Below are 27,402 nucleotides of genomic sequence, written 5' to 3'. Positions count from 1 at the left end.
GAGGGGGGGTTGGTCCCTATGGGGGGGGGGGTCCTTGCTCAAATAAGCCCCAAACTTTATTTCATGCATATCTAGCTGCAACTGAAAAAGAACTACAACTCTCAGCATATCTCCTCTCCTGCTATTGGGATTTGGAGGACTCTGCTCCTCCTGGACAGTTGGCACAGAATTATTTATCCCCATTGGAAGATTTCCCCTCCCCTGATGTGATGGAGGTATCAGAATAATATCGGGGACGGCTCTGTTTATAACCGGTGAATGCAGGGGTGGTTGTTGTGGCAATGATGTAAAATATAGGAAAGCACCAAGGTTTCCTAGGTCCAGCTGAATGTTAGAGTTCCCAACGCATTTCGGAGGCTCCCCGGACCCTTTCATCAGGGCTGTTGGTTGCAGAATTAAAATGAGGTTCTCTGTCACTCCAACAGTTCCGCAGGGGAGGGATTTAAAAGATGAGGAGCTGTGTGGCCACTCCCATAGGGATCATTGGTGGGATTGGGATGGACCTCTCATCATTTTGGCTACTTCAGAAACAGCCAATTGTTCACAGTTCATCCACGAGAGATGAATTTGTATTTAGGTCGGAGTTGTCCTTTAAATATAAACTGCGGGGATGTATCTGGGTCAGAGCGCAGGATAGAAGCGATCCGACTATGAATTATGGGAATCCAGATATTCCGAGGAGACCAGAAAACAGGTCAATCTGCAGCTCTATAAATGTGAACGGCCGCGGTGGGTTCCCAGGGGCCCCGGGGCCCAGATTATCTTTCTAGTATCATTAATGGCGCTGTCTAAAGCTGGAGCTCTGTAAAATTCCATAATAAAATCTTAAAGCTGCACTCCAGGCAAATGTCTGTGTACAAGGCTGAAATCCAGCCACAGCACTGTTTGTGATTCTGGGGGTCTGTGTGGCCCTTGCTTGTAATCTGGCATCCATGGAACATTTTTCCTCTATCAGGCAAGAAGTAGAAATGTTTCCTCTCTCTGATAACTCTCCATAGGGGGGGGCAGTGTATACAAGGGCTGGAGAACTACAAGTACCAGCATAACACCAGCCACGTGATGAATTAGGTGAGGGCCCAGCGGTCCCCAATTCTGCAAATATTTCTTCTTTTTATACATTCTTACAATAATTTTTACCCAAAAAATTTAGGGAAACCAAAACCCCCAACAATGCAATTCCTTGCCAATTACCCCTCCACCCCCAGAGACCCCATAACTGCCCTGACATGTTGGCAGCAGCGCAGCCATGCGTAGTGTCAGGCGCATGGACGGGGATCGGCGGCCTCCGGCAGATGTGGAATTGGATGGCGCGCACATTCCTGCAGAAAATAGGACAGGATTGTGTTTTTCATTAGCAAAACAGGATGTTGTTGTGTTGTTGGGGGAAGGAAGACACTGAGCTTTCTCTGATGGAGGCATGGAGGGGGAGGTGGAAAAATAGTCTGCAGGAAGGGCGAGATAGTCTGCATAGCATGCTACATATGGCGGTACCTGTAATGTACAATATAAGGAGGTGGGGGTGATAGTCTGCATAGCATGCTACATATGGCGGTACCTGTAATGTACAATATAAGGAGGTGGGGGTGATAGTCTGCATAGCATGCTACATATGGGGGTACCGGTAATGTACAATATAAGGAGGTGGGGGTGATAGTCTGCATAGCATGCTACATATGGGGGTACCTGTATTGTACAATATAAGGAGGTGGGGGTGATAGTCAGTGATTGGTCTCCTGCAGAATTCCCACACCTGCTTTCTGTTATTGTTCCTGACTCTGCTGGGGCTCTCATCAAGCCTCCAGGGGCCCCGTCTGTACATCAGCAGTGGCCCCTGCAGTGCTGTGAATGTACACAGGGATTGGCTGATTCTATAAATGGTTATAAAGTGGAAATCAATGGAGGAAGTGAGGACTCTGATCTCTATAATTCATGAGCTCTGGCATATCGGGGTCCCCGGCTGGCGCAATGTCCGGAGGTGTTTTATAGACTGCGAATCATTATGGGGGCCACACCGCTCATTGTGATTGGCCAGCGGTCATCGTGCTCTTGTCTGGCTGGAACCAATATAATGCAAAGTCAGCATGGATGAATTGTCTGTCACCCAGCTCCAGAGTGTGGCTCTGCAGGATGCTACCAGGGCCCCCACCCCAATTGGTAGAAAGGTGCAAGGAGCTGGAATGTTGTGCATTGGGGCCCCCATAGAGCCACAGACCTCATTTTGTCCAATCTTGTCTCTTGATGCCACGTTAATTGGTGCAAAGCTGCTCGTTTCTGTTGATTTGCAGCCATCAAATCGTCTGCAGTAAATCTGCACCTTCCACTAAAATCTTCCCTGGTGATCCTGCTACAAAGATCCTTGTTCAGGCACTTCCTGTTATCAGGTGACAACTGCCTACGAAATGCTCCCTTGTGTTGTCACCCAGGTAAAGCCTACAAGCGGCCATGCTGATGCACATTGCCCAGTGTTTAGTAATGCCATGACTTGTTCCTGGAATTTTAATCCCAAATTTTGGAAAGGTGAAATTTGGCCCCGGGCCCCGGCCGTGCATAGATTCGTATAATAACGTGATGTTACACGATGTGCATTGCTCAGAATGGCGTCTAATTGGCCCTATTAATAAGGTGCGGCTGCTGGGAATTCTTGTGGTTGCTTTTGAGGCGGCTCAGTCACCCGTAGAGTCTCGGCGCTGATTCAGATTTACTGAACGGCATCTCCAGCGCTCCTGAGATGAGTCAGGAGGAGAACTCCGGGCTTAGAAAGGGTTCAAGGTGAGGAAATCGTTCGTTGTTGCTGCTTTATATCGGCTAAAGAGGACCTGTTGTGTAGTCGGGGGCGCTGCTGTGTGGGAGGACACCTGGGTACTATAGAATGCAAGGCCAGAAGGTTAGAGTGCCCCCTTCCCTTGGCAGTATAATTGTATTTAGAACCCCCCACCTGCTTAAGACCCCAGGGCAGCCATTTCTACCCCTAACCGCCGGGCCCTATCATTCTTTTTGGATCTCAGCATTTGAAGCTCGGCACCTGGTAAATCCATCTGAGAACTGCTAATGGACAAATTACTAAAATGGAAAAGTTCTCAGTGTTTACATATTAAAGGGTCGGTCCATCTGGAGGTATATGGCTATTGCAGGGCATGTGAGTGCTATGGGGCCCATGGGGCCAGTGATAAATCCCATTAGTAATGTCAATGGTTGGGTGCAAATAGTTTGGAAACTTTTATAAGGCTATATAATCATCGAAATCTCATCATCCCACCCACGTGACCTGCTTGGAGGTCCCATTGCTGCACCATGGCTGTTGTGATGGTGGGGATTTGCCCCCTACTGGTGAGGTCAGGTACTGATGGCGGGGATTTGCCGCCTATAGGTGAGGTCAGGTACTGATGGTGGAGATTTGCCCCCTATTAGTGAGGTCAGGGACTGATGGGGATTTGCCTCCTATTGGTGAGGTCAGGTACTGATGGTGGAGATTTGCCCCCTATAGGTGAGGTCAGGCACTGATGGTGGGGATTTGCCCCTATTGCTGAGGTCAGGTACTGATGGTGGGGATTTGCCCCCTATTAGTGAGGTCAGGTACTGATGGTGGGGATTTGCCCCTATTGGTGAGGTCAGGTACTGATGGTGGGGATTTGCCCCCTATTGGTGAGGTCAGGTACTGATGGTGGGGATTTGCCCCCTATTGGTGAGGTTAGGTATTGATATTGGATGAGAAGACCCGGTCCACCATTCCAATTCATCCCAAAGGTGTCCAGTAGGGTTGAGGTCAGGGCTCTGTGCAGGACACTCCCGTTCCTCCACACCAAACTGGGGACCCCATGTCTTTATGGAGCTGGCTTAGTACCCTGGGGCACAGTCATGGGGGGGCAGAAAAGGGTCTTCACCAAACTATGACCACAAGTGAGAAGCCCTGGTTCACAATTCACCCCAAAGGTGTTCAGTAGGGTTGAGGTCCGGGATCTGTGCAGGACAATTCAGTTCCGTGGCACCAAGCTCATGGGCCAGTCATGGGGGAACATAAAAGGGTCTTCACCCAACTGTGACCACCAGACAATTGTCTACATTGTATTAGTAGGGTGTACAGGAACCCTTTACCTGAACCCCATCATCGAAGGGGGGGTCACTTCTATAGAGAGATTGCTATGGATGCTATAGAGCCATGGGCGGCCATATTGGTTTGGCCATCACACAATGTAATGGGCCCGCAGCTGACCGGTTTCCTCTGTATAAGTCGGAGTAACCTGAGACCTCGTGATTGTATAAAGCATTCAGCAACGATCGATACCCCGGAAATGGCCCCCCTGGCAGGCAGCCCCCAGGGCCCTCCTCTGATGGATAGAATGCGATGGAGCTGACAATCGGCCCCATCTGCCCCCCGCTGACACTTGGACCACTTAGAACGTTTTTCCAGACAAGAAAACACTGGCGCTCCGGTTATCTCTTTTTGAAGTAACCATGGAAACCTCACGGCCCGAATGTGGACTGGCTAGACTCGGCTTCACCTTGCAGGGTTGTTTTATTTTCTCCTTTTACTTAACTGTATCGCGTTCCATAAACAAGTCAGCTAAGCCGGGAGGGGGAATGGCCGCATGGCAGAACCTTGGCATTGATATTGGGGAACTTCAACTCCATGAGGGAAAAACTACTGAAGAGAGAAGCAGAAGACAGTTTGGGAGTTCCTTTTTCTCAAAGGAATATTTTAGTGTTTGTGGGTGCTGATTGGTGGGATCTCTCTGTTCTTTTTTGTAGGGCTCCCATTGTGGTGGTGCTGCATTTCTGGGTCTGGCCCCCTGCGGTGCCCATTATGAGGGGCTCCCACCATCCCTGTTCTGGGTTCCTGGGTCTGTCCCCCTGCGGTGCCCATTATGAGGGGCTCCCACCATCCCTGTTCTGGGTTCCTGGGTCTGTCCCCCTGCGGTGCCCATTATGAGGGGCTCCCACCATCCCTGTTCTGGGTTCCTGGGTCTCTACCCCTGCGGTGCCCATTATGAGGGGCTCCCACCATCCCTGTTCTGGGTTCCTGGGTCTGTCCCCCTGCGGTGCCCATTATGAGGGGCTCCCACCATCCCTGTTCTGGGTTCCTGGGTCTCTCCCCCTGCGGTGCCCATTATGAGGGGCTCCCACCATCCCTGTTCTGGGTTCCTGGGTCTGTCCCCCTGCGGTGCCCATTATCAGGGTTCCCAGCCGTTTCTGCTGGATTTTTTGATTCCGTAATATAATGAAATGTAACAGACGGAGCTGCAGCACATTGGTTATCAGCGCCAGCGAGATAAAAGCATGCGGACAGATGGCCATTTTTGACCCTTTTTATGTTTCTCCTCTTCCTCCAATGAGCCGGAAATGACTCATCGTTCTCCATAAACTCATCCAATGTGGGCCGAGAGATAAGTGAGGAGCGGGCACCGGCTCCTTCATAGGGGACATCATCCATAAAACTAGCAACAATGCCATGGCCCTAATACCTGGAGCCCACTGGGCTCTTTTACTCCGGGGAAACCAACCACAGGGGCCACAAATTGTGCTGCTAATTGTGTGGTGCCGCATCCTCCAACCCAGGGTGCCCTGAACGCCCATTTGTGCATTTCATGGGGTTGCTTGCTGATGTATGTTTGTGCTTTGTGTTGTCCTGAGATTTTACCCTATCGGTCATCCTGGGCTGCCAATGCAGGAAAACCGCCATGCGCATACAATGCAATCCTACAGACTTCTATGGGCCCAACACACTGAAATAATGGAAGTAAGCCGGATCCCCAAGTGGGGAGCAGCAGACAAATGTGAACGGGAATCATGGTAAATATTATGACGCATGCATTGCACGTTACAACACGCGTGGGGAATACATTGGCTGCCAATTGTACATAAATGTCTGCAACTTCCAAGCTGAGAATTGCACCACCCTGACATTTACACCTTGAGAGGGCAGAGGCTGGAGATGGAACGTTCTAATGAATTTGAACAGATCAGGCAAAATATTAACAACCCCCCCAATATTGTGTGCCTTCCCACCTCCTTCCCATAATGCCCCCTGCTGCCTCCTCCTTCCCATAATGCACCCTGCTGCCTCCACCTTCCCGCCTCCTTCCCATAATGCACCCTGTTGCCTGCGTCATCCCTCCTCCTTCCCATAATGCCCCCCTGCTGCCTCCTCCTTCCCATAATGCCCCATGCTGCCTCCGTCATCCCTCCACCTTCCCATAATGCCCCCTGCTGCCTCCACCTTCCCGCCACCTTCCCATAATGCACCCTGCTGCCTCCACCTTCCCATAATGCACCCTGCTGCCTCCATCGTCCCTGCACCTTCCCATAATGCACCTGGCTTCCATCGCTTCCCCATATAATGCCGCACACCTGGCCATCCCGTGTCGTTCATCAGACTACCTGTTCCCCAGCTGCAGGTGGTCACTTCACAATTTTTTGTAATACAACTAAAAGCCGCATTGACTTTATTTGTGTAAACCATTCAATGTCCTTTCCTGACACGCTGAATGCATTTGTTCGCTGCGGCCAAAACCACTGCACTTCCTGGCTGCGACACTGAACATCTCGCTTTCCTTATCCTAAATCTCTTTTTAAAGAGCCCCAATGTACCGGGCGGCCGTAGTCTGCTGCCTGTTCGGCCCCGGTACTTCTGCCCGGTCTGAGCTCGGTACCGAGGGGGCCGAGGCAAATTATTTGAAGTTGATTGTGGAGAAATGACGGTTTAAAGATTCTTTGATGGCTGAAAATACTCCGAGCGCTTTTCAAGTTATTGTGTGAGTGTTTCCACTGTGTGGGAGGTGAAAAGGTTTCATGGTGGTTTTGTGAAGGTGCCGTCCCCGAGAGGTGCTATCAGCTTCATCAACGGCCCGCTTTCACTTCACAAACATCGCATTAATGACTGCGTCACAACTGGAGGAAAATTTAATTTTCATTGTCTCCACCTGTAATATAAACCCATTCACTGGCGTGCCATGATAGTAATGGCGGGCACAGGGAGAGTAAAAATGGGCCGATACCTCTATTAACTTTCCAACATCTTAAAACTTTTATTATAATATTTCCAGATGATTCTTCTTCAGCCACTTCCTGTTAAGCAGTGACAACATTCTATCCCTGTCTCTATTTCTTCTCCTGTGTTGTCACCATGCCACATGCGCCCCCTGGTGCTGACTGAAAGTTGCTGCATTGACACACATTGCACAGGTTCGGCCCATGGGCCTGGTCTGGGGTAATAATGCTCAGCTGATGCTCGGGCAAAGCTCCGGTGCTGTGGACAGGAAGTTGAAGGAAGAGATCAGCAATGCTACCAATTCTTGCAATTCATTGTTGCACACAATGAGGATTTCTGGCAGCCCTGCAGCTGTTTTCTGTACTTTCAAAGGAATACCTTATAGGGAATTTGCATGCATTGCAGGGATGCATTTAATTTCTTTTTGTGATTTAATTATCTGATTTGAAAACCATTAGCAATGAGAAATCTTCAAAGTCAGCAATGAGTTATAAGCGGCTTCTATAGAGGACAGTGAGGTACCACCATGTACTGACATCATTACTGATCCCTGCCCACCCCATCGCAGGATATAAGATCAGCAATGGTGCCCTAGACCAGCGGTCGCCAACCTTTCCGACCTCACGGATCACTAAATTTGTAATTTTAAATCCTGCGGACCATTATTATGAATTTTTATAAAAAGATAAATCCATTTGTAAAATAATGGTGCTGACAAGGGCTGTGGCGACTCTGATTCATTGATCAGCTCACGGTTAGGTGAAGTATTACTATTGTTACTATTATCATTAGTTGTATTATCTTTGGTATTACTAAAGAAATGTAACGTATTTGTTTGCTTTTTCTCCCTCATTATGGGTTTATTTCATTTTAAGACCAAACAAGAAATGATAATTATCAAAGTCAAACTGTTTGATTCTATTAATTATAATAGTTACAGAAAATACACAGCTAAGGTCATACTTACCTAAAAGATTATCTGAGAAATAAACAAATAAAACAATCGGATGAATCGGTATTGGCGGAGCGGGGTGACTGTTGTAATGGTGGAAACAATACTGAAGCGTACGGCTCGGTAACGTCTCATACAACTTAATACTACACTGACGTCACGCTGCGCCTCCCTTGTTTTTCTGTCTCTAGTACAGTTTATGAATTTAGTGCAATATAAAGGTGAAAATTGTCATTCAGAATATAAGAATTTATTAGAATATTATTTTTGTTTTATTATTAATAAAACATATAAATGGCAAATAATGTCTAAAATTTTTGGACCGCTGGTTGGCGATCGCTGCCCTAGAAAACCTGTAACTGCCCTGAGCTGGGTGCAGAAGCCTGCATATTCGGTATCACAAAGCAGCGCTTGTCCTTGTTGTTGTGCCGTAATCGGATCTGTCGCAGTGGGCGAGCGGCGGAGGATCCGGTCTGCTATCTGAGCTCGGACGTTGTCCTGTGATTGAGTTAATGGCCGCGTTTCCATTATTGGGACGGAACAGCGGCATCGGATTCTGCAGAGTTACAGAAACAAATGTCCTTCTTAGATTTCCGCATCTCCTTCTGCTGCACTGCAGGAAACGGCGGCCATATTTTACCCGGCGCATTGTGGGAAGATTTGCGATCTGGTGAACGTTTAGGATCTCCGACTACAAAGTTGACCGGGGGAAACTGCAGCAGGGGGACCGGTCCGCTCACATATGTTGCAAGCCCTATTTAATGTACAGCGCTGCGTATTATGTTGGCGCTATAAAAATCCTGTTTATTAATAATAATAATAATAATAATAATAACAATATGAAATCTTTCAATTTTATTCTGGTGACAACCAGGCAGCCATTCTCAGCCAGGGTTCTTCTAGAGGATGCTGGGTTTGATGGAACTGAGGCTGATTGGCCTCCCATTTGATGATTCCTGAATAATTCTGGTGCCGATGCCACTTGGTAAAGCCAGCTGTATGAGTTTTAGGTGTAAAGAAGGGTTCCCTGAAGTTGCATGTAAGAAGGTTCCCTGAAGTTGCTCAGGGGTAAAAAGGTTAATAAACGTTGCTCTAAGGGGTAATTTCACTATTTTTAGGGATTTACTTTCAGTTCTTTCTGCTTACAGTGAAGAGAGATTATTTCTCAGATTCAGCTGGCGGCTCCCGGCTGCACTACAGACAAACAAATGCAGCCGTGCAAGTGTTCTAAGAACAAGCATGCAGCCAAAACTGACATGCGTTGCTTTGGGGAACGATGCGATGTTGTGCTGCAACTCCATGCATAAAATCATTCCCAACTTTTCCCATTGATTTGGGACCACAGTTGTCCTCCGGCAGAATTCTGCATCCCACCGCAGGTCTGAAATGGCCCTAAGAAGATGCCTAGGAAGGGTGGGGGGACAGTGGGGTGAGTGGGCACAATTGTAAGGTAATTGCACCATAATGCCCACCCAGAGCACAGTGGCTTCAGTTTTATACTTTGGGGACCCCCTACCTTGCATAGCCACAAGGAGCCTCCACCGGGGCCCCAATCAGTTCTGCACAGGGGCCACGGTTGGCTACATCTGCCATTGCTTATTTTGCTTTGTTTGATCCATTTTAAGCCAAATTTCTGTTGCAGAGACGTGTTAGACCCTTTGCTGGGTTTTTACTTCCAGCTGCGTCCTTATTGGACCTTTTCCCCTGGGTGACCCCCTGCGTCCTCCACCCGAAACTAACAAAAGGTTTTGTCTGGTATTTGGGCCCTGGGGGGTGGGGGGTGGGGAGGGCAATTACCAAACATATGTAGAGTTTTCCTTGCCGCCTTCTAATATAAAAATGTCTTTTAGTGTTTTTGGCTGCGGCGATGCATTGTGTCTCGTCGTGTAGAATAATTGAATATCCGCCAGACCGTCTGAGCAGCCGACGTGCCAGCAGAATGAAATCTGTTATTTCTATAAAAAAAAAGGAAAAGAAATTCTACGACGCAAACATTGCCACTGCTCAGTCACATGATCCGTGCAGAACCGCTATCAAAGGCCCATTCAGCTCATGTGACCATGGCCAGCATACAGAGGAGTCTCTGACTTGTCATTATTCATCCAATATTCATTTAAAGTGAATCTTCAAGAATGTAGAATATAGACAAATCTTCCTTGCAATCCATTCTCTGAGCTGAATCTCCTGCCGCAGGGCCAGATCTACCATCCAATCAGATTCTGTTACTTTCCTCAGTGCTGTCATTCTATTGGCCGCACACCATCGATCAAACATTCAATATGACCAAAATGAAAACCGATCGGCCATTGCAATTTATTGTTTCTGATTATTCAAATATCTGGAGTGCAGATTGTAACAAAGATCAATGATGTGATTGGTTATATTTTATCATCGCTTTCTCAGTCACTGAGCCTGATTTATTAAAGCTCTCCAAGGCTGGAGAGGATACACTTTCATCAGTGAAGCTGGGTGATCCAGCAAACCTGGAATGGATTTTCTTAAGTCATTTGCTAGAAAGTGTTTTGAATTGTGGACCAGATTCATTCCAGGTTTGCTGGATCAGCCAGGTTCACTGATGAAAGTATACCCTCTCCAGCCTTGGAGAGCTTTAATAAATCAGGCCCTTAATTCAGAATTGATTGTAGTTGGGCCCAATGACAGATCACACTGGGTTCTATTTATATTTATTGCCCTGTCAATTTGCTCATAATGTTTATTCCTAATGTGCACTGTCAATGATTGTCCACTAGGTGGCAGAACGAGTCATTGTTTTAATAGGAAACCCGTAGAGAGATCTGACCACCAGTCAGTGAATTTCGGATGAATTGACTGGGTGAATAATTTATAAATAGAACCCTGGGTGTATGGCGGAGTTAGCTTGTTTCAGGCACTGGGAGCACGCTCTGTGCAGACCATGTAGATTATTTATTCAGTGACTGTTCAGCTTCCATACCTCTCATTGCATTGAAATGAAGAGCTGGGCGGACCGGGCACCAGTGCTGCAGATAACAATAAAATCCGGGGGGCAGCGTCATGTGATCAGGTATTGTCTGTCCCTGACCCGGAACAAGCATGAAGTTAGAACTCCAGATTTGCAGAGATCAGTGTGTGAATGTTCTCTGCTGGGTGTTTTTTCCTTCCTGTGTCGTCCCATGGAGGAGGGGGAAACCACATCAGAGCTTTGTATTGTAGGTATGGTGGGCCGGGTGGTGATGCTGTGGATTAGACAGAGAAGACTTTGCAGCGACTTGCTGGCCTGCTGGAAGAAAATTGCAGCAAATGCAACCATTTCTGTGCCTATCGAAAAGATTCCCCTTCACTTCCTGTCTTATAAACCCAACAGGAAGTGAGATACAAATTCCTGGAAGTGGGGTCTCCTGTTTGTTGGAAGATTGAGGTGACAACCCTGCGATTCTATGCCAAGGTCTTTGAAGTTGGTGACGGTACAACAGGAAGCTGCTAATAAATTAAAAAAGATCTTCACGAGACTCCCCATTAAAATGTCAGAAATTCTGTTACATTGTAATCTGGTCTGCAGTGTTGTCACCACTTCCTGTTTCTTCTTGGAGCCTTTATGGCTGTTCATTAATCCCGGCTGTGTCATGTGATCACTTCAGAAGAGGCAGAAGTGATGTCACCAGGACAGGTCATGTGCTGCCGCTTAGCCCCACCCACCAGCCCGCCCATGCAGAGCCCAGGAAAAGCAAAGGAGCTTTATGACCTAAAACGTATCTTTAAAAAGATATTTTTGCCACTTTGTGAAAGAGGGGAGTGCTCCTAAAAGGGGGAAAAAAAGGGCTGAGCCCCACATTCTATGGGGGAAGAAGGTCCCGGGCACTAGGCCAGGCGAGGTGTCATTGACCCCTGAAGAATATCTGCAAGCAGACTTTTAGTAGTTAGTGGTAGGATTCACTGATGAGTGGCCAATGTTTGCTGGTGTATGTTTGGGTGAATAATTCACCCAAACATACACCTTATTTGTTACCTCAGTTGTGAATAATTCATCTCTGCTGATGGACAGAACCAGACAAGAAGCAGCAGGCGTGGAAATGGCGGTCAGGATTTTTATTTCCCAGCTTTAATGCATCATAAATTGGATTTGTAGGATCCGCTTGCCATCCCTGCGGGCGATTTACAAGGTTGCGGGTTCCAATCTCCGGCTGATCGCCCGCATTACGCCCGGTGCCAGGTGTTGGACGCTCGGAGAGTTAGTGGCAGCCGGCTAGCCGTCCGATCTTCCGTCGCAATATTTTCCTTTTCACAAACTAATTTGCAGAGCCGTTCTGCCTGACCTACTTTTCCCCCTGAATTATTTCTCCTAGATGTAAGGGAGAGCGCACATTCACCTACGCCCTGCATGAAAGAACACATTCACCTACACGCCGCATGAAAGAACACATTCACCTACACGCCGCATGAAAGAGCTTCATGTTATCATGCCGAGCTGCACCGGAGGTTACAAATCGCTCAATCGGGAGTTGGATTTGTTTGCATTGGGCCCTTGGAGAAGATAGACTATCATGGGAGAACATGGGTGATCCAAAAAACCTGGAATGGATTTCTTACAAATCCTTGGCAAATGGTTTCAATCTATTCCAGGTTTGCTGGATCACCCAGGTTCCCCCATTATAGTCTTCTCCAGCCTTGGGGAGCTTTAATAAGTCAGACCCATTGCGTGCGATGGTTAGTTTGTCTCTGGATCACAAAGGCTTTGTTGTCTCCATCTCAATGTTCTGGCAGAACCCAAAAGTAGGCGGAGCTTGTCAATAGGGCTGATAGTGGGAGTGTCCAAACCAATGGATAATGAACCAATCGAGCTGAATGGGATTGCACATGTGTTATTATCCGAATATATTCCAGGAGCTGGGTGAAGGGGCACCGGGGGTTAAAGAGAAATCAGGCTGATGGGGGGTGTGGCCAGTGGGAGGTGGTGGCAGAGGGGCATTGGTTGATGGACGGGTTTTCAAGCCTATAGAAGTGAAGGGCACACAATGCTCATTTCTACTCCTTACCCCCCTCCTCTTGTGTGATACTTCCCCCACCTCCTAGATTGTAAGCTCTTCGGGGCAGGGTCCTCTCCTCCTCCTGTGTCACTGTCTGTATCTGTCATTTGTAACCCCTATTTAATGTACAGCGCTGCATAATATGTTGGCGCTATATAAATACTGTTTAAAAAAAATAATAATCATAATCATAACATATAATATAATAATATAATAACATAATAAAATATATATATAATAATAATCATAATATAATAATATAATAACATATTATAATATATATATATATATATATATAATAATCATGGCACAATAATGTAATGTGGTGTCACTCATACCCCCTGAGTGTAAATCACAAGAGTAACTGAACAGAGTCCGGCACTTCCATTCATTTCAGTCTGTAATTGTTCAGCTGCAGCGTTTTATATTTTTTATCCAGTTTTTATGTATGAATGAATATTGTGAATGTGATGATGGAGCAACATTCACCTTTCTGCTCGGTGACACAATCTATCCACTCGCTGTTGGTGAGCTCTAAATACCTAAAAATAAACCGGCGTAACAAAGTGAATGTTTCTGTGGAAACAACGAGACCACGTATGGGAGATGTCACCGGTGGGCGCACAAAGAACGCGAAAGGCCAAAATCTCAACATTTGTGGGGTGCAAAGAGGAAAAAATGTCTAAATCATCGCTGAATGTTATAGATATGAAACATGAATAACCATCTCTTCTTTAATTTTATGCCTCAAATTGTTGCAGTTTTTTTTTTTAATATTTGAATTTGTTGTAAAGCGTTTTTTGTATTTATTTATTATTAACACCAATATTCTAAAATGACCATACGGATTTTATTTATTTCTATTCTCTCCCTTTTTTTTTAATTTTTTGATGTGTAATTAGAAATGAAAATTTTGCTGAAAAGAAAAAAAAGTGCTAAAGGGTGGACATGCAACTTAATAATAAATAATATTTATTAATAGCAATGAGCTTGTATCTTTTTCCTGCTTTATAAATGGAAGTCAATGTTCACAGATTCATTTTTTGTTTTGGTTTTAATTTGGAAAAACAAAAGAAGTAATATATAAATCCTGTTTACTAATAATAATAATAATAATATTAATATTATTATATAGATTTGTTTTCTATAATATCTCTTTAGGTTCTATTTATTTATTTATTTATTATTTCTCAGTCAATTCATTTGAATCTCCTTTCAGTTCCTATTAAAACAATGACTCGTTCTGCCACCTAGTGGCCACTTGTCAAAGTGCACAGCTGTCACAATAGGAAATGCTATCTGTATAAACGAATATTATGAGCGAATTGATGGGGAATATTTTATAAAGAACTAAATAAATAACAGTATGCATTTTTCTTTTTAGGCAAAAAGCATTGGCATCAACTGGTGGGAGAAGCGTCCAGGCAGCCTGTGATTGGTTAGTAATATTATTATATGTTAATAAAATGACAATTTTTTGTACCCTCGGCTCAGTATAGTGACACCAATAATCTTTTTGGCTATATGTAAGGGTGACATTCTTCCTACTGACCAGCACACTAATATACTGTCTGTATTTTATCTTCTTATAGTGTAGCTTACTAACAAGTTTCTCCTCTTTTCCCCCCAGGCTCTTCTCCCACGTGGATGACCCCTTCCTGGATGACCCCCTCCCCCGGGAGTATGTCCTGTACCTGCGGCCCATGGGTCCATTGGCCCAGAAGCTGTCTGACTTTTGGCAGCAGTCGAAGCAGCTCTGCGGCAAGAACAAAGCACATAACATTTTCCCGCACATAACGCTCTGCCAGTTCTTCATGGTACGTCCTTCGCTCCTCTGGGGCGGGTCCAACCACCTCTTGGATTTAAAGGGACCCGCAAGCTGCTTACTGCTTGTGTACAGATTTATAGTCGATTGTAGATCGGGCATTTTGTAGTAGATTGGGGGATTTGGTTGGCAGTTTTGGTTTCTGATTTGGGTGAAATGCTCTGACCTTTCTTCATATTTTCACAAAAGTAAGATGTTGGGTGAGGGGTGGCTGTTAAGTAAAAAGTAAAAAGTTGGTTTCCATTATTAGATGATGATGTAATTAGAGGGGGTGCAGAGTGGGCAGCTGCTTTTGGGCCTGTGAGGTTGGGGTACCCCAGTAGAATGGCCCCTCCAATGTATTTTCCCACCCTGTGGTCAGGTGACTTTCTTTGCCATATATGGTTTGGCCAGAGGAAGCTGCCCCCGGACAGGACAGATGGTGAAGCCGGAGCTCCCATGCCACTGGTGGAGCAAATGTCCAATATGGGGGAATAAAATGTACAGCAGGGTTTGTAGGATGGGGAAGCGATAATGAGATTTATTTCTTACCCAATAGCTGTGGGCTGGGAGTCTCTGGCTGTCCAATAGGAAGTCTGTGCTGCTTCACGAGGTTTCAGTCATGTGACAAGAGACAGGTTCTCTTTAAGAGCCCTTTTCCGGCTTCCTCTGTGGCACCGATTATCTTTTCTGCACTTCCCTTTCTTTCTTCTACACTTCCCCTACGGAAACTCGCTGAAAGAGAACCTGTCATGACCGAGTGATGCCACAGGCTAAATATTCAGCCATTCTAGAATAAAATAATCTTTATTCGTCTCCCAGAATCTACACAGACGCATAGTACAGGGGGCCCAATGACCCAAGTGGGGCCTCCCAGCTCCCAAATCCCACAGTAAAGAGATCTGTGAGCCGCTACTGACATGTAATATATGGTAACATGATTGCTGAACCTCGCTGCCTCCCAGTTCCAGAGTCATCCTAACTACATCACATGACCAGGTCAGCCTATTAAAAACCAGAACTGCAATGTGATCGGAGGGGGGCTGGGAGGACTTCAGATCTTTTCTGTCCCTTTGTCATCATTATTGATCAAATGTCCATCATGGGGAATCCCGGGGATGGTGATGGCTGCTCTGTATAGGAGGCTTTACATTGGTTGATGGGTGCAAGACAATGGCAAATATTACCTTGATATTGTTCACCTTGTTACTATCATTCACCCAGCAAAAAGGAGAATGGATCAGCGCTCTCTAACAATGCCAGCCAATGGAAGCAGTTCTTTAATAATGCCAGCCAATGGGAGCATTCCCTTAATAATGCCAGCCAATGGGAGCGCTACCTGCAGTTTACAGTAATAAAACGTGGAACGCTCCAATTAGCTGGCAATATTAAAGGAGTGCTCCCATTAGCTGACATTATTAAAGCAGTGCGCCCATTGGCTGGCATTATTAAAGGAGTGCTCCCATTGTCTGGCATTATTGAAGGAGTGCTCCCATTGGCTGACATTATTAAAGGAGAGGTCCCATTGGCTGACATTGTTAGGAAGCGTTCCCAGCTGTATATTGACCATTCATTGAATTATTGTTTTCTTTTTTTCAGTTGATATATATTGATCAAATTGTGATTTTAAGGTCAGCAAACACCACGTTTTCATGTTTTCTTATTATGAATATTGACCTGTTACACCGCCCCAAATTTTCTCCCCCCTGCAGTGTGAAGACAAAAACGTTGACGCCTTATGTGAAGCATTGCAGACCACGGTCAGCCGATGGAAAACCAAATTCCCCAACCCCCTCCCCCTGGAGCTCTACACGTCTTCCAATTTCATTGGGCTCTTTGTGAGCGACGAATGCGCCGAGATCCTGAAGAAGTTTGCAGCAGATTTTGCTGAAGAGGCCTTGAACAAAACGGGTGAGCCGTGTGCTAGGCATGTGCTGTGCGTGTTACATGTGATGTGCCGATGATAACACGTCATGTTACAATGGTTACAATGAACATGTCTAAAGAGGACCTGTCACTTTATAAATAAATCCCTGGCATTGCCATATACAGCAGAAGAATCAGATTGTTTCTGCAGCTAAGATATCTAGGATGGTGTGTGTGTGTGTGTGTGTTGGGGGGGGTACATTATTAATGATAATATTATTAAACAGGATTTATATAGCGCCAACATATTACGCAGCGCTGTACATTAAATAGGGGTTGTAAATGACAGACAGATACAGAGGAGTGGACCCTGCCCCAGAAGCTTACAATCCAGGAAATTGATTGGATGGGGTGTGTGGGGTAACTCTGGCACTTCCTATATTTCAGACGTCCAGGTGGAGCCACACAAGAAGCAATTACACGTGACGCTGGCGTATCACTTCCAGGCCAATCACCTGGCGACGCTGGAGAAGCTGGCCCACAGCATCGATGTAAATCTGGGCTGTGATTGGGTGGCTACAATCTTCTCCCGGGACATCCGATATGTCAATCACGAGGTAATTGTACGATCGGTTTGTAATGTGAGTCACGTGGCCCAACGTTCCATAGGTAACCCATTGCTCCTGTCTGTGTCCCCCTCAGACCCTGCAGGTTTTGTACCCCTATATACCGCAGAACGATGACGAGCTGGAGTTGGTCCCCGGGGATTTCATCTTCATGTCACCGGTGGAGCAGACCAACACCAGCGAAGGTTGGCTGTACGGCTCATCGCTGGCCACCGGCTGTTCTGGCCTCCTACCGGAAAATTACGTCACCAAAGCAGACGAATGCGGCACCTGGGTGTTTCACGGGTAAGTGTGCATGGGGGGGCGCCCTAAACTTGGTGGGAGCTGAAAGCCAATCAGGTACAGTCTGGGAGTATGGCTCTGCCCCTTCTTCACTCATGCTTGTTCCAGGGTTTGGGGTTCCCCCAGCTCAATGCTGCAAGAAAAATTTGCTGTCAGTTTCTTTTTGTGAGCTGTCTCCCAGCTCCAGAAGTGTGCCTCACCGTAACCACATCATCTCCTGCAGGTCGTACTCCCTCCTCAACACAACGGACGCCGCCTCTTATCCCCTCAGTGATGGGGTCCTGGATAGACGAGTGCCGGATGACCAGGGCCTGGTGGACACGGCCTCGCTCACCATTATTTGTCAGCCCATGCAGGTGAGTACCAGTGATATGTGAGAGAGACCAGACACTGGGAGAAAGGGGTAGACTGCCAATTATGCAGGGACCCCACCTTTCCCAGGGCCCCCACTGGCAGGAGGTGCAGGGAGCTGGAATGCAGTTCATTTGGGGCCCCTGCTTCATATATACCCAGGACCCCAATTAGTCCAAAACCCGTCTAAGGTTGTGATCACGATGGATGATGGGGTCCCCAGTGAAGTGAAACCAGCAGATGAAGATTTCTCAGATCTTTTAGCTGCTAACTGGAAGTAACCCCGGCCAGCACTTCTCCCACTCACTTCTGCTTCTCATACATTGTCAGAAGGAAATGGAAAATATCAGCTTTTTCTGCGGTGCTGCTAGTCACCGTGCTGTCTGCTAGCTGGGTGTCCTTGGGATGGTCCTGGTCTTATTCAGGGACTTTGTGATTTGTGTAACACAGCAGCAGAGGATAATATATGAATAATGGAACCTGAAATTCCAGAACACATTGGTGCTGCGCTGCACAATCTGCAGGGTTGCTGTGAAATGTTGATCTTTGCTGCCACCTAGTGGTCAGTACTGGTTTTGCAGTATGTCTGACATTCTTGCAACTAATGACCTGGAATCAGCATTGTTAAAATGCTATATCTTGCTGGCAACTTACCTGCAGACTTATTGATCGCATTTTCATGGTTTCCCTTTCAGCCTCTACGGGTAAACTCGCAGCCGGGCCCCAAGAAGCGCTGTTTCTTTGTGTGCCGCCATGGTGAGCGGATGGACGTGGTGTTTGGGAAATACTGGCTGTCGCAGTGCTTTGATGCAAAAGGTGGGTGAATATTTTTTAAGGTAGCGGGGTTAAAGAACGCCTATAATAGGCTTTAATAGGTTTCACAGGCACTGGTAAGGACCTAGCAGGGTTAATGAATCCTGCCATGCTGTAAGAATTCTTTATTTCTGTCCTTGTTCACTCACTTCCTGTTGTAGGGTGACAACACTCAGTTTATATCTCCCAAGTGTGCCTCATTGTTGTCACCCTATCACAAGGCCTTCTGATTGAGACTAAAATTGGCCATTTTCAGAGTACATTAAGTAGACATGGGCCTCTGTCACCATTAGCAAGCCCTCCATACAGAAATGCCTTGCAGCCATCATCAGAATGCATGTAGACGGGAAGTGGCTGCAAGTCACTTAGAATGTAAAAAAGGATAAGGGAAAAGTGAAAACAAGTATTTTACATTATATAAAAAAAACAAATGCTTATTAGACCCAACTCAACGCCATCCAGTGAGCAAATCTGTTTTTAAACACACCAATTATTCCTCTCTGTTGCAAAATAATAAATTCAAGGTTGGCTGTTAAATGCTGCATGACATGAACATTTGTAGCAGGATTTAGCCATATATACATAAAATTCCTTTGCTGTTCCATATCTTGTGCCCTGAAGGACGAAGGGCCCCAAACTGATTTGTTTCTGCTTCCTACGTATGGCGAAATAAACGATTTGCAATTATATGAAACCCAACCATTGTAAAAAATTCCCCCAAATACCCCATTGAAGTTCCCCCTGCAGATTACACCCCAGGGAATCATGGGCCGGTTCTTGTAAGGTTCTGGTGGTCCATGATGGTTCCCACCTCCCCCTTTGTAATGATGATTCTTTCTCTGCTCCCCCCAGGCCGCTATGTGCGCACCAACCTGAATATGCCGCAGAGTTTACCGCAGAGGAGTGGCGGATATCGAGATTATGAGAAGGACGCTCCGATCACCGTGTTCGGGTGCACGCAGGCCAAGCTGGTCGGTGAGTTGTCTGTTGGGGCCAAAGAATATTTTAGGAAATGTTTGCTTTTTCCTTTCTCCGGCTTCTCATCCGCTCGTGGTCAAAGCCCATCTGGGTCAGAGGGGGACACAGATGGACGCGATCGGTGACGTTGTATATTTGTATTTTGCAGGTCAGGCCTTGCTGGAGAGTAACACAACTGTAGATTTCATATATTGCTCCCCATCACTGCGCTGCGTACAGACAGCACACAATATACTGAAAGGTGAGTGCATCTCATAAATCACCCAATGCATTGAAGCCCTGAACATTTGGTTGTCATTCCATCTCCCCTTCTTATCACTTGTCTAAATATATAAAGCAATCCTGAATACATTCTGCTGTGCTACACACAAAGTAGCAAACAAGGAAAATGTGTCTTCATACCAACAATCAAGTTCTGCTGCATTCCAAAGTGATTGCGATTGGTTGGTATTGGGCCAGCAGCCTGTAATACACAGCAATGTCCACCAGGGGGCACTATGTCACGTCATTATATATAGTTATGTTGCATTGTTACTTTTATTATTATTATTATTATTACTATTATTAATAAGAATAATAATTATTATTGTTATCAGTTTATTGTGCAATATTTCAGCTCCGGTCTGCACTGTAATATTTTTCAGGCCTCAAACAAGAAAGCAAAGGAAAGATCCGGGTGGAACCGGGCTTGTTTGAGTGGACGAAGTGGGTGTCCGGTACCTCGCTGCCTGCTTGGCTCTCACCCTCAGAACTGGCAGCTGCCAACCTAAGTGTGGACACAACGTACAGGTAACGTCTGGAAACACAACTTTACATGTCATTTCCTGGTGGCCAGAGGGGCTTTGTATAATTGAACATTGCAAATAAGATGTGTAAGCAGCCAGAACGCCTATTGAGATTTATAAATACCCCTCCCCATTGCCCCTCTGTGGTATATATACCCTTCCCCATCTGTATATATATTTCCTTTCATATCCCATCTCCTCTGTATATATGTCTCTCCAATTGTCTCTGCCAAATATATAAACCTAATATATGATAAATACCCCTCCCATTGCCTCTCCTCTCTATACCCCCACCCGGAATCTCTCTGTAATTGTTCTATTTCTCCCGCAGACCTCACATACCAATCAGCAAGCTGGTGGTATCCGAGTCATATGACACATACATGAGTCGGAGTTTCCAGGTGACAAAGGACATCCTCAGCGAGTGTAAGGGCAAAGGTAAGTCCCTGTGGGACTACAAAATATTTCCCGATATAAGGCTGCGGGGGTTACAGACAGATAACACATAACTAACTTTTCTTTTTCCTATACAGAATAACATTTCATTATGTGAGCAGTGCTGGGTGGAGTTCTTCTTTAGGAAATGAAGGGCTGCAGGGTGGATTTGTTGGGTGTCAAGCTATTTTATATTGTATATTGATTTCCTGTGTCCCCATGTGTCACCCGTCTTCTCTCATTCCTCCAGGTAATAGCGTCCTGATAGTAGCACATGCCTCCTCCCTAGAGGCTTGCACCCGCCAGCTACAGGGTCTCACCCCTCAGAACGCCAAGGACTTTGTCCAGGTCGTCAGGAAGGTGAGTGGTGAATGGTTTGTGTGGCCTGATCCAATCACATCTCAGCTGCCCGGTATCATAGTACCTGATTGGTTGTCATGGTCCTACCTATCCCCTCTTCTGTATTTTGGGATTGAACCCCTTTTCTAGCATGTGGCCCAATAATCCTAATCCTTCCTAGGAAATGATTCACCGGCTCCTGGAATTCACATGAACCCATTCACCAGTCCAAAACCAAAGGCAGCCATATCTATGTAGAGTGTGCAGCTGCACAAGGGCCCCTAGGTCTTGGGGGCTCAATTTTTACTAGGTGTAGGCCAGGTGGGCATGATATCAATGGTACCCGCCCAACAGCCATTGGCACGGTTCTGATCCGTATTCTGTCCTCTCTTACAGATTCCGTATTTGGGTTTCTGCTGTTGTGAAGAGTTGGGTGACTCCAGTCTGTGGCAGCTGACGGACCCCCCGATTCTTCCGCTCACTCACGGGCCCACCGGCGGATTTAACTGGAGAGAGACTTTGCTGCAGGAGTGAGCTGACCAATCTCTTCCTCCGATCCAAACTGTAGAGCGATTTCGCCTGTGGATGCAAAACGGCGGCAAGGTGTTTCGGCTGCTCCACCCATGCCATGCCATGCCCCGCCCATGCCCGCCTGTACCAATGTAATCTCTGTTCTGCCTCTATATATCTGTATGTGAAGATTCGCTGTTTCTGTTGAGGATTGGTATTTACCGATTCCTGGTGATTTATCTGTATGGTAAACCGACGGCTTCCGGCACAGAGCTGGAAACCCAATAGTGCAGGATTCCGCCAGCGCTGACTTCATCCTCGTTGCCATCAGGTCGGTGCGCGGAGCTGCGTCCTCTCGGGGGGGCTTCCTGGCACTGGGCTGAAATGAAGCTTTTTTGTCTTCCTGAATAATAATTTATCGATATTTATCGGATCTTGCGGGCTGATTGGGGTCCATGTGGTCTAAACGCCGCCATCCGCTGCGGTGAACCAATGCATTGCTGACCTCTCCCGATGCTGATCTTCTGGATTCAGTACGGAGAACATCTGATGTGCTGCATGCTTGTGCTGCGTCTCTGAAGTCAGAGGATCATCATGACTACAATTATATACGGGAGGTCAGCTACGATAGCCCCGTATTTCAGCTTCGGCCTTCTTCATTGGCTGCTATTGATTGGTGCATGTTTTATCGGCGTTGTGTTGGAGTGACGTCTCATTTATAGTCTGAGTTCTTATTGCTGAAGACAGAAATCGGCAGCTCCATCCAAACCAAGCGGGAGAAAATTAACGGCGCTGTGCTGTGAGGAGGGGTGACAACACCTTTCAGATCTGCAATTCTAATGTTATGGTGTCACAGCCCAGCCTCCTGCTGGAGAAGATCACAGCACTGGGAATGCTCAACCCAAGCGCCCACCCATCCTCCAGGCCCATCCGGCCCATCTGGGCACATAGTGAGTTACTAAACTTCCTTTCTCTCAAGTTACTTTGAGTCTCTGCCCCTCCCACAAGGTCATACCGATGGTGTCACCCTTTAATTGCTGTGTCCCTGACCTTCCCCCATGACCATACTGATGGTGTCACCCTCTTACAGTCAGACCCTCAAGTTATTTTTACATTATGAGCACTTGGAGGGGGTGACACCATTGTTAAGATGTTTGATGCTGATATCAGCAGGAAATTATGGGGCGTCAATGCTGTCCCTGAATATCTCCAGTGTTCCTCTCACACAGCACTGGGATTTCCCCCTTTGGATGGAGTTGTCCTTTAAGCTGCTTTTCAGCACAGTAGGTGGTTGGTATTCATCCTGTACATGGCGATCTATCTATGCAGTTCATAAAGCTTCCACATGGAGGGAGTCTTGTATGAAAACTGGCAGATTTTGGTCTCTTTACCAGCTTCCGTCTGATTGGTTGGCACTGAGACGCTTCGGCAGTTTTTATACATTGCAGTGCTTCCCCCATCCAGGACCCGCCGGCGGCGTTTTGGGGTTAAACCAAATCATTGGACTTCGAAGTAGCAGCAATGCAAGAGCAACCAATCAGAATGTTTGCTAATGCTCGGATGTGAAAATTCATTTTGATTGGCTGCTGTGGGTCACTTCCTGGTCCTGTTGTTTTATTGGTTACAACCAGATGTCAGTTTTGGGTGAATCTTGTAGTGGCATCACCCTCGTCATGCGGTACAACTCTGTGTATTCTAATTGTATGGCAGCTATTGCGGATGAATCTTGTGGAGTAGCGCTGCTCCTTTGTGCTATGTCCAGTCTTCTGCTGCAGTGGAAATGCTGATATTCAGAATGATGCAGATCCAGGGGAGTCAGAGCAATGCAACAACTACAGCTGGTTTGTTGTCTACCAGGAAACTTCAGAAAGTCTGATCGCCTCACCTAGATCTAAAATAATTCCTTCCAGACAAATCAGACTAGATTGGGATGACACTGCAGCTGCTGGTCACATGACTCTGTGCTGCACATGTGCAAATACCTGCAATTGTGGCGACTGACCACTGGAGGGCGACATTCTAAAACAATGACCTCTCTCTTCTCATTTTGGGGCTGCTGCCATGTAAGCGCTTGCAGTGATGCATATGCAGCATGGCATTGGATGAATTTTCCTGACGCATTTCTTGATTTGCAATGTAAAAAGAGAAATCTGCATCATCCTGAATTCATCACTGCTACACAGTAACAGATATCAGCAATTCCACCCAGTGCTCTCCATTATGACTGGACTGGGACAAGCTTGGGGTGCAGGGGGGACCTAGGGGGAGGAGTCTAAGGGAGCCCTGTTGTGGGCGGTCCCCTGCCATGGCTGCCTTGCTTCCCTTCTGTCCTATCAGTAATCTATTGCAGGGCAGGGGATGTGTTAGTGTTGTGCCTTGCGCCCCCTAGTGGACACCCAGCAACATATTAAGAAAGTGACAACAGTTGCTAGCCTGAAAAGCCAGGATCAATGAGGGTTGTCAGTGGGGACCTCGGCCTTGCTTGATCCATTTAGGGTGGCGCTGCTTATTTACATATTTAACTGGAACCCTGAGCATTACAGCGGAATATTTTATTGTAATTATATATAAAACGTATGAAAGAAAATATTCTAATGCTAATCTGTTGCTTTCTCTTTGTAGCTGCAGCTGTGCTTCTCAGCAGTCATCTACCCTCCGATAGGACAGAGCCGCCTGCAGAGGGCAGTGTAGAGTATGATGGCATTGCTGGGAAGCACAGAGGGTTACAGAGACCATTATGGGGGAGTTGGAATCCCCCATGGCAGCCCTGCCTTTTGTGCTATAAACCTGTGTTCTATGTCTGGGGATTTTGCACATATTGTATGTACGTCAGCGTTCCCCGTTGCTGCGGATCTCTGGGCTTTGCAGTCCTGCGGCAGCCGGCGATGCTCTATATCTTGTGACTTCTATGATTGCACTGTACTGCAGTATTATGCTACATAGAGATATTTATATTTACCTTGTGAATGAAAGAAAGAAAAATGTTTATTTAAAAAAGTGACAATCAAACCAAAAAGTCTGAAAATGTTTCAAGAGCTCCTGTCGCCCCCTGCTGGGCGTATCTTGTGTTGGGTGGCTGGGACTTTAAATCTGTTCTGTCCTAAATTCCCAAAAAAGAGCTAAGCTGTGTGATGGCCAAAATGTCACCTTTGTCATGGGGTGGCTGTCGATTGGTGGCTATTGCAGTCCTTAAAGGAGCACTCCACTAACATGAATTTATTGGTTTGTCTGCACCTCCCTCACACCTTTCCTAAATACATTCCTACTTTTTTTTTGCAGACTTTTCCCCCTACTAGAGAATCAAAAATGTGAATTTTTATTCCACTCTCCCCTCAGGATTGAATAGCTCCTCCCCTTCTAATAAACCACACCCACTTTGATCAGTACACATTGATAAAGAATTGATTGATCAATTCAATCGCTGCAAATGATCTTTCTACTAAAATACAGAAAATGATTGATTTGCTCATTTTTTTATTCTTTGGGAGGATGGAAGTTTAAACCCGCCCACATAATACAACCAAAAACCAAAAGATAAAACTTTTTTTTATTAACATACTAACTAAACGATTGTGTTGTCCTATCGCAGATCACGACATTCTATTTCTGACTTATGAGTCACATGACAAACGATAGCCTATAGTTGTAATGGTGGAATGCCCCTCTAATGGTGCTGACGCAATATATCGGGTTTCTGTTTTCTTGGCCAAACAATTCCACAAAACAATTGTCAGTGAATAATGAGATTATAACGTGTGGATTGTGTTCAGAGATATTCATATAAAATGAATGTTGTGTTTGTATGCTGGAATTTGTAAGGAAAAAAAGTCCCATGTATTGCCATTGTTAGGCCCACACACACTACGAACTGATTGTACAAGTTAAGACTATGATATAATGAATAGAAATATCTTATCGTCTTAAAAAAAACGTATGGAATGTATATATACTAATTATCAAAAAACTAGGGGGGTAAAAGGGGGATGGGCGCAAAAACTTAATTTGGGGGTCACATGACTGGGCCCACCAGAGGTTTTTCCAGGCATCCTATGGAGGTCATATTAAGTACATTGAATCCATTATAACAAAAAAAAAAATCCCCACCACACCATCTATATGCAATGCAATTTTCTGAAAATTTTACCAAAATTTTGTCATATATTTTATTTTGCTCCTTATTTGTAGCTGTTTTTGTCAGCTAAGGAAACATTTAGCAATGTGGCAAATTGCAGCTTCTACAAACCTTATTTGCAGGTCATGATTGGGCCCATTATCCCTATTGACTCCAATGCATTTATCTGAAAATTTTACCAAAATGTTATTTTATTCCTCCTGTGTATTTTAGGATCAGGCTGTGTGATTGGTTAAAATTAGATTCTTAAACAATTTGTACCTACATTCGCTGGATTGTACAATCAGAGTGATGTGTGTGGTCACCTTTTTAATTGGTATCGCAAATTTCGGCTGTTTCCTGTTTGTCCACCAATGACAACGCACTTTTTTTTTTACCCACTTTGCAGGTTGCTGATTTGCTCATTGGGATAGGGAGGGTAATTGTAGCATTAAGGGGGGGATCTCACACTGGATTGTGACATCTGTATATCGTCCGTACAATGTATGAAATTCTGATGTGAATGACCGAAACCACTGAGCGGGAGGGAAGAATAAATTGTTTGTTTCTCATCCCCGGCCTCTCGTGTCTTTATTGAATGTTTTTCCATTGGCATTTATTTCAGGAAATGGAGGAATAGATGACTGTTTGTTCAAAATGAAGTACAAGGCCGGCTCTTACTGAGCCATTGGCCCGGAGCGAGGGTCAGGCCAACATATCAGGGACAACAATTCCTATCATGTACAGGCAGCCCGGATTTGCTGAATGAGGGGTCACTGGGAAGGCTCAGGGCATCTCCTGCAGGGAACACAAATGTTGGGGTTTTGATTAGAAGTGACCACATTGGTTTATCCTGAGGGGGGCACTTCTCTGATTGGACAAGCTTTTCATGTTCCCTACTAGCCGGTGCTGTCACTCAGCCCAGCACATTCAGGAGACATTGCTGTGTGCACAGTTTGCTTTCAATGTGTAATGACAATATTCATTATCTGATACAGAAAAGTTTATTTTTCTCTAACAAACTATACCAAATTATAAAAATGAAATAAATGAGGCCGATGATATTTTAAAGGTTTTACAGTACAAAAATAATGACCCCCAACCCACAGGTGTATATTGTGGATCGCTGTAGAGTTCAGTGATCGGTGTTTGGTTTATTCACATCGTGCCAACAAAACTTTCACTTTTTGTTGTTTTTACTGGGCAGGAAAATTTAAGAGATAACCAAAGGTGGGAGCTCTGGTTTGTTTGTCAGTTTTACACTAGCTGATTGTAATGATTAACCCCCCCTTTGTAATGGATTACCTGACCCCTTTAAAAAATTGCACAATGGGGGGGGGGGGGGGGGTAATAATTTCCCTCTTTATTCAAACCTGATACCAATATTTGGATTTAGAGCTATGAACCCCCCAAACTTATTACCGGACCCTATTGATTGGTACAGATTATTGTCAATTGACGTAATTTCTCATGAATGATATCCAGTGTTGGTATCATATAATGCCTGATTACTAAATGACCGACCAATCATAGGGGGCATTATAGTCCCTAAAGGGGAACCT

The 27,402-nt window shown here is 45.7% G+C and overlaps 1 protein-coding gene across 1 annotated transcript in view; it reads left to right on the top strand.

Moving 5' to 3' along the window:
- UBASH3B (ubiquitin associated and SH3 domain containing B) overlaps window positions 1-26,412 on the top strand; it is a 35,146-nt gene extending 8,734 nt beyond the window's left edge. Inside the window, exons 2-14 of the mRNA XM_072426399.1 lie at window positions 14,325-14,378; window positions 14,571-14,757; window positions 16,457-16,655; window positions 17,058-17,227; window positions 17,313-17,521; window positions 17,742-17,874; window positions 18,565-18,685; window positions 19,535-19,657; window positions 19,809-19,901; window positions 20,305-20,449; window positions 20,777-20,883; window positions 21,131-21,240; window positions 21,616-26,412. Of these exons, the coding sequence (XP_072282500.1) occupies window positions 14,325-14,378; window positions 14,571-14,757; window positions 16,457-16,655; window positions 17,058-17,227; window positions 17,313-17,521; window positions 17,742-17,874; window positions 18,565-18,685; window positions 19,535-19,657; window positions 19,809-19,901; window positions 20,305-20,449; window positions 20,777-20,883; window positions 21,131-21,240; window positions 21,616-21,753 (1,789 nt within the window). The 3' untranslated portion in view covers window positions 21,754-26,412. The remainder of the gene's footprint in view (window positions 1-14,324; window positions 14,379-14,570; window positions 14,758-16,456; window positions 16,656-17,057; window positions 17,228-17,312; window positions 17,522-17,741; window positions 17,875-18,564; window positions 18,686-19,534; window positions 19,658-19,808; window positions 19,902-20,304; window positions 20,450-20,776; window positions 20,884-21,130; window positions 21,241-21,615) is intronic.
- The last annotated feature ends 990 nt before the right edge of the window (window positions 26,413-27,402 follow it).

This window comes from Pyxicephalus adspersus, chromosome 11, assembly GCF_032062135.1.
Source record: "Pyxicephalus adspersus chromosome 11, UCB_Pads_2.0, whole genome shotgun sequence".
Lineage (NCBI taxonomy): Eukaryota > Metazoa > Chordata > Amphibia > Anura > Pyxicephalidae > Pyxicephalus > Pyxicephalus adspersus.
The sequence above is the reverse complement of the archived record's forward strand: the minus strand, read 5'-3'. Positions and strand labels throughout refer to the sequence as shown.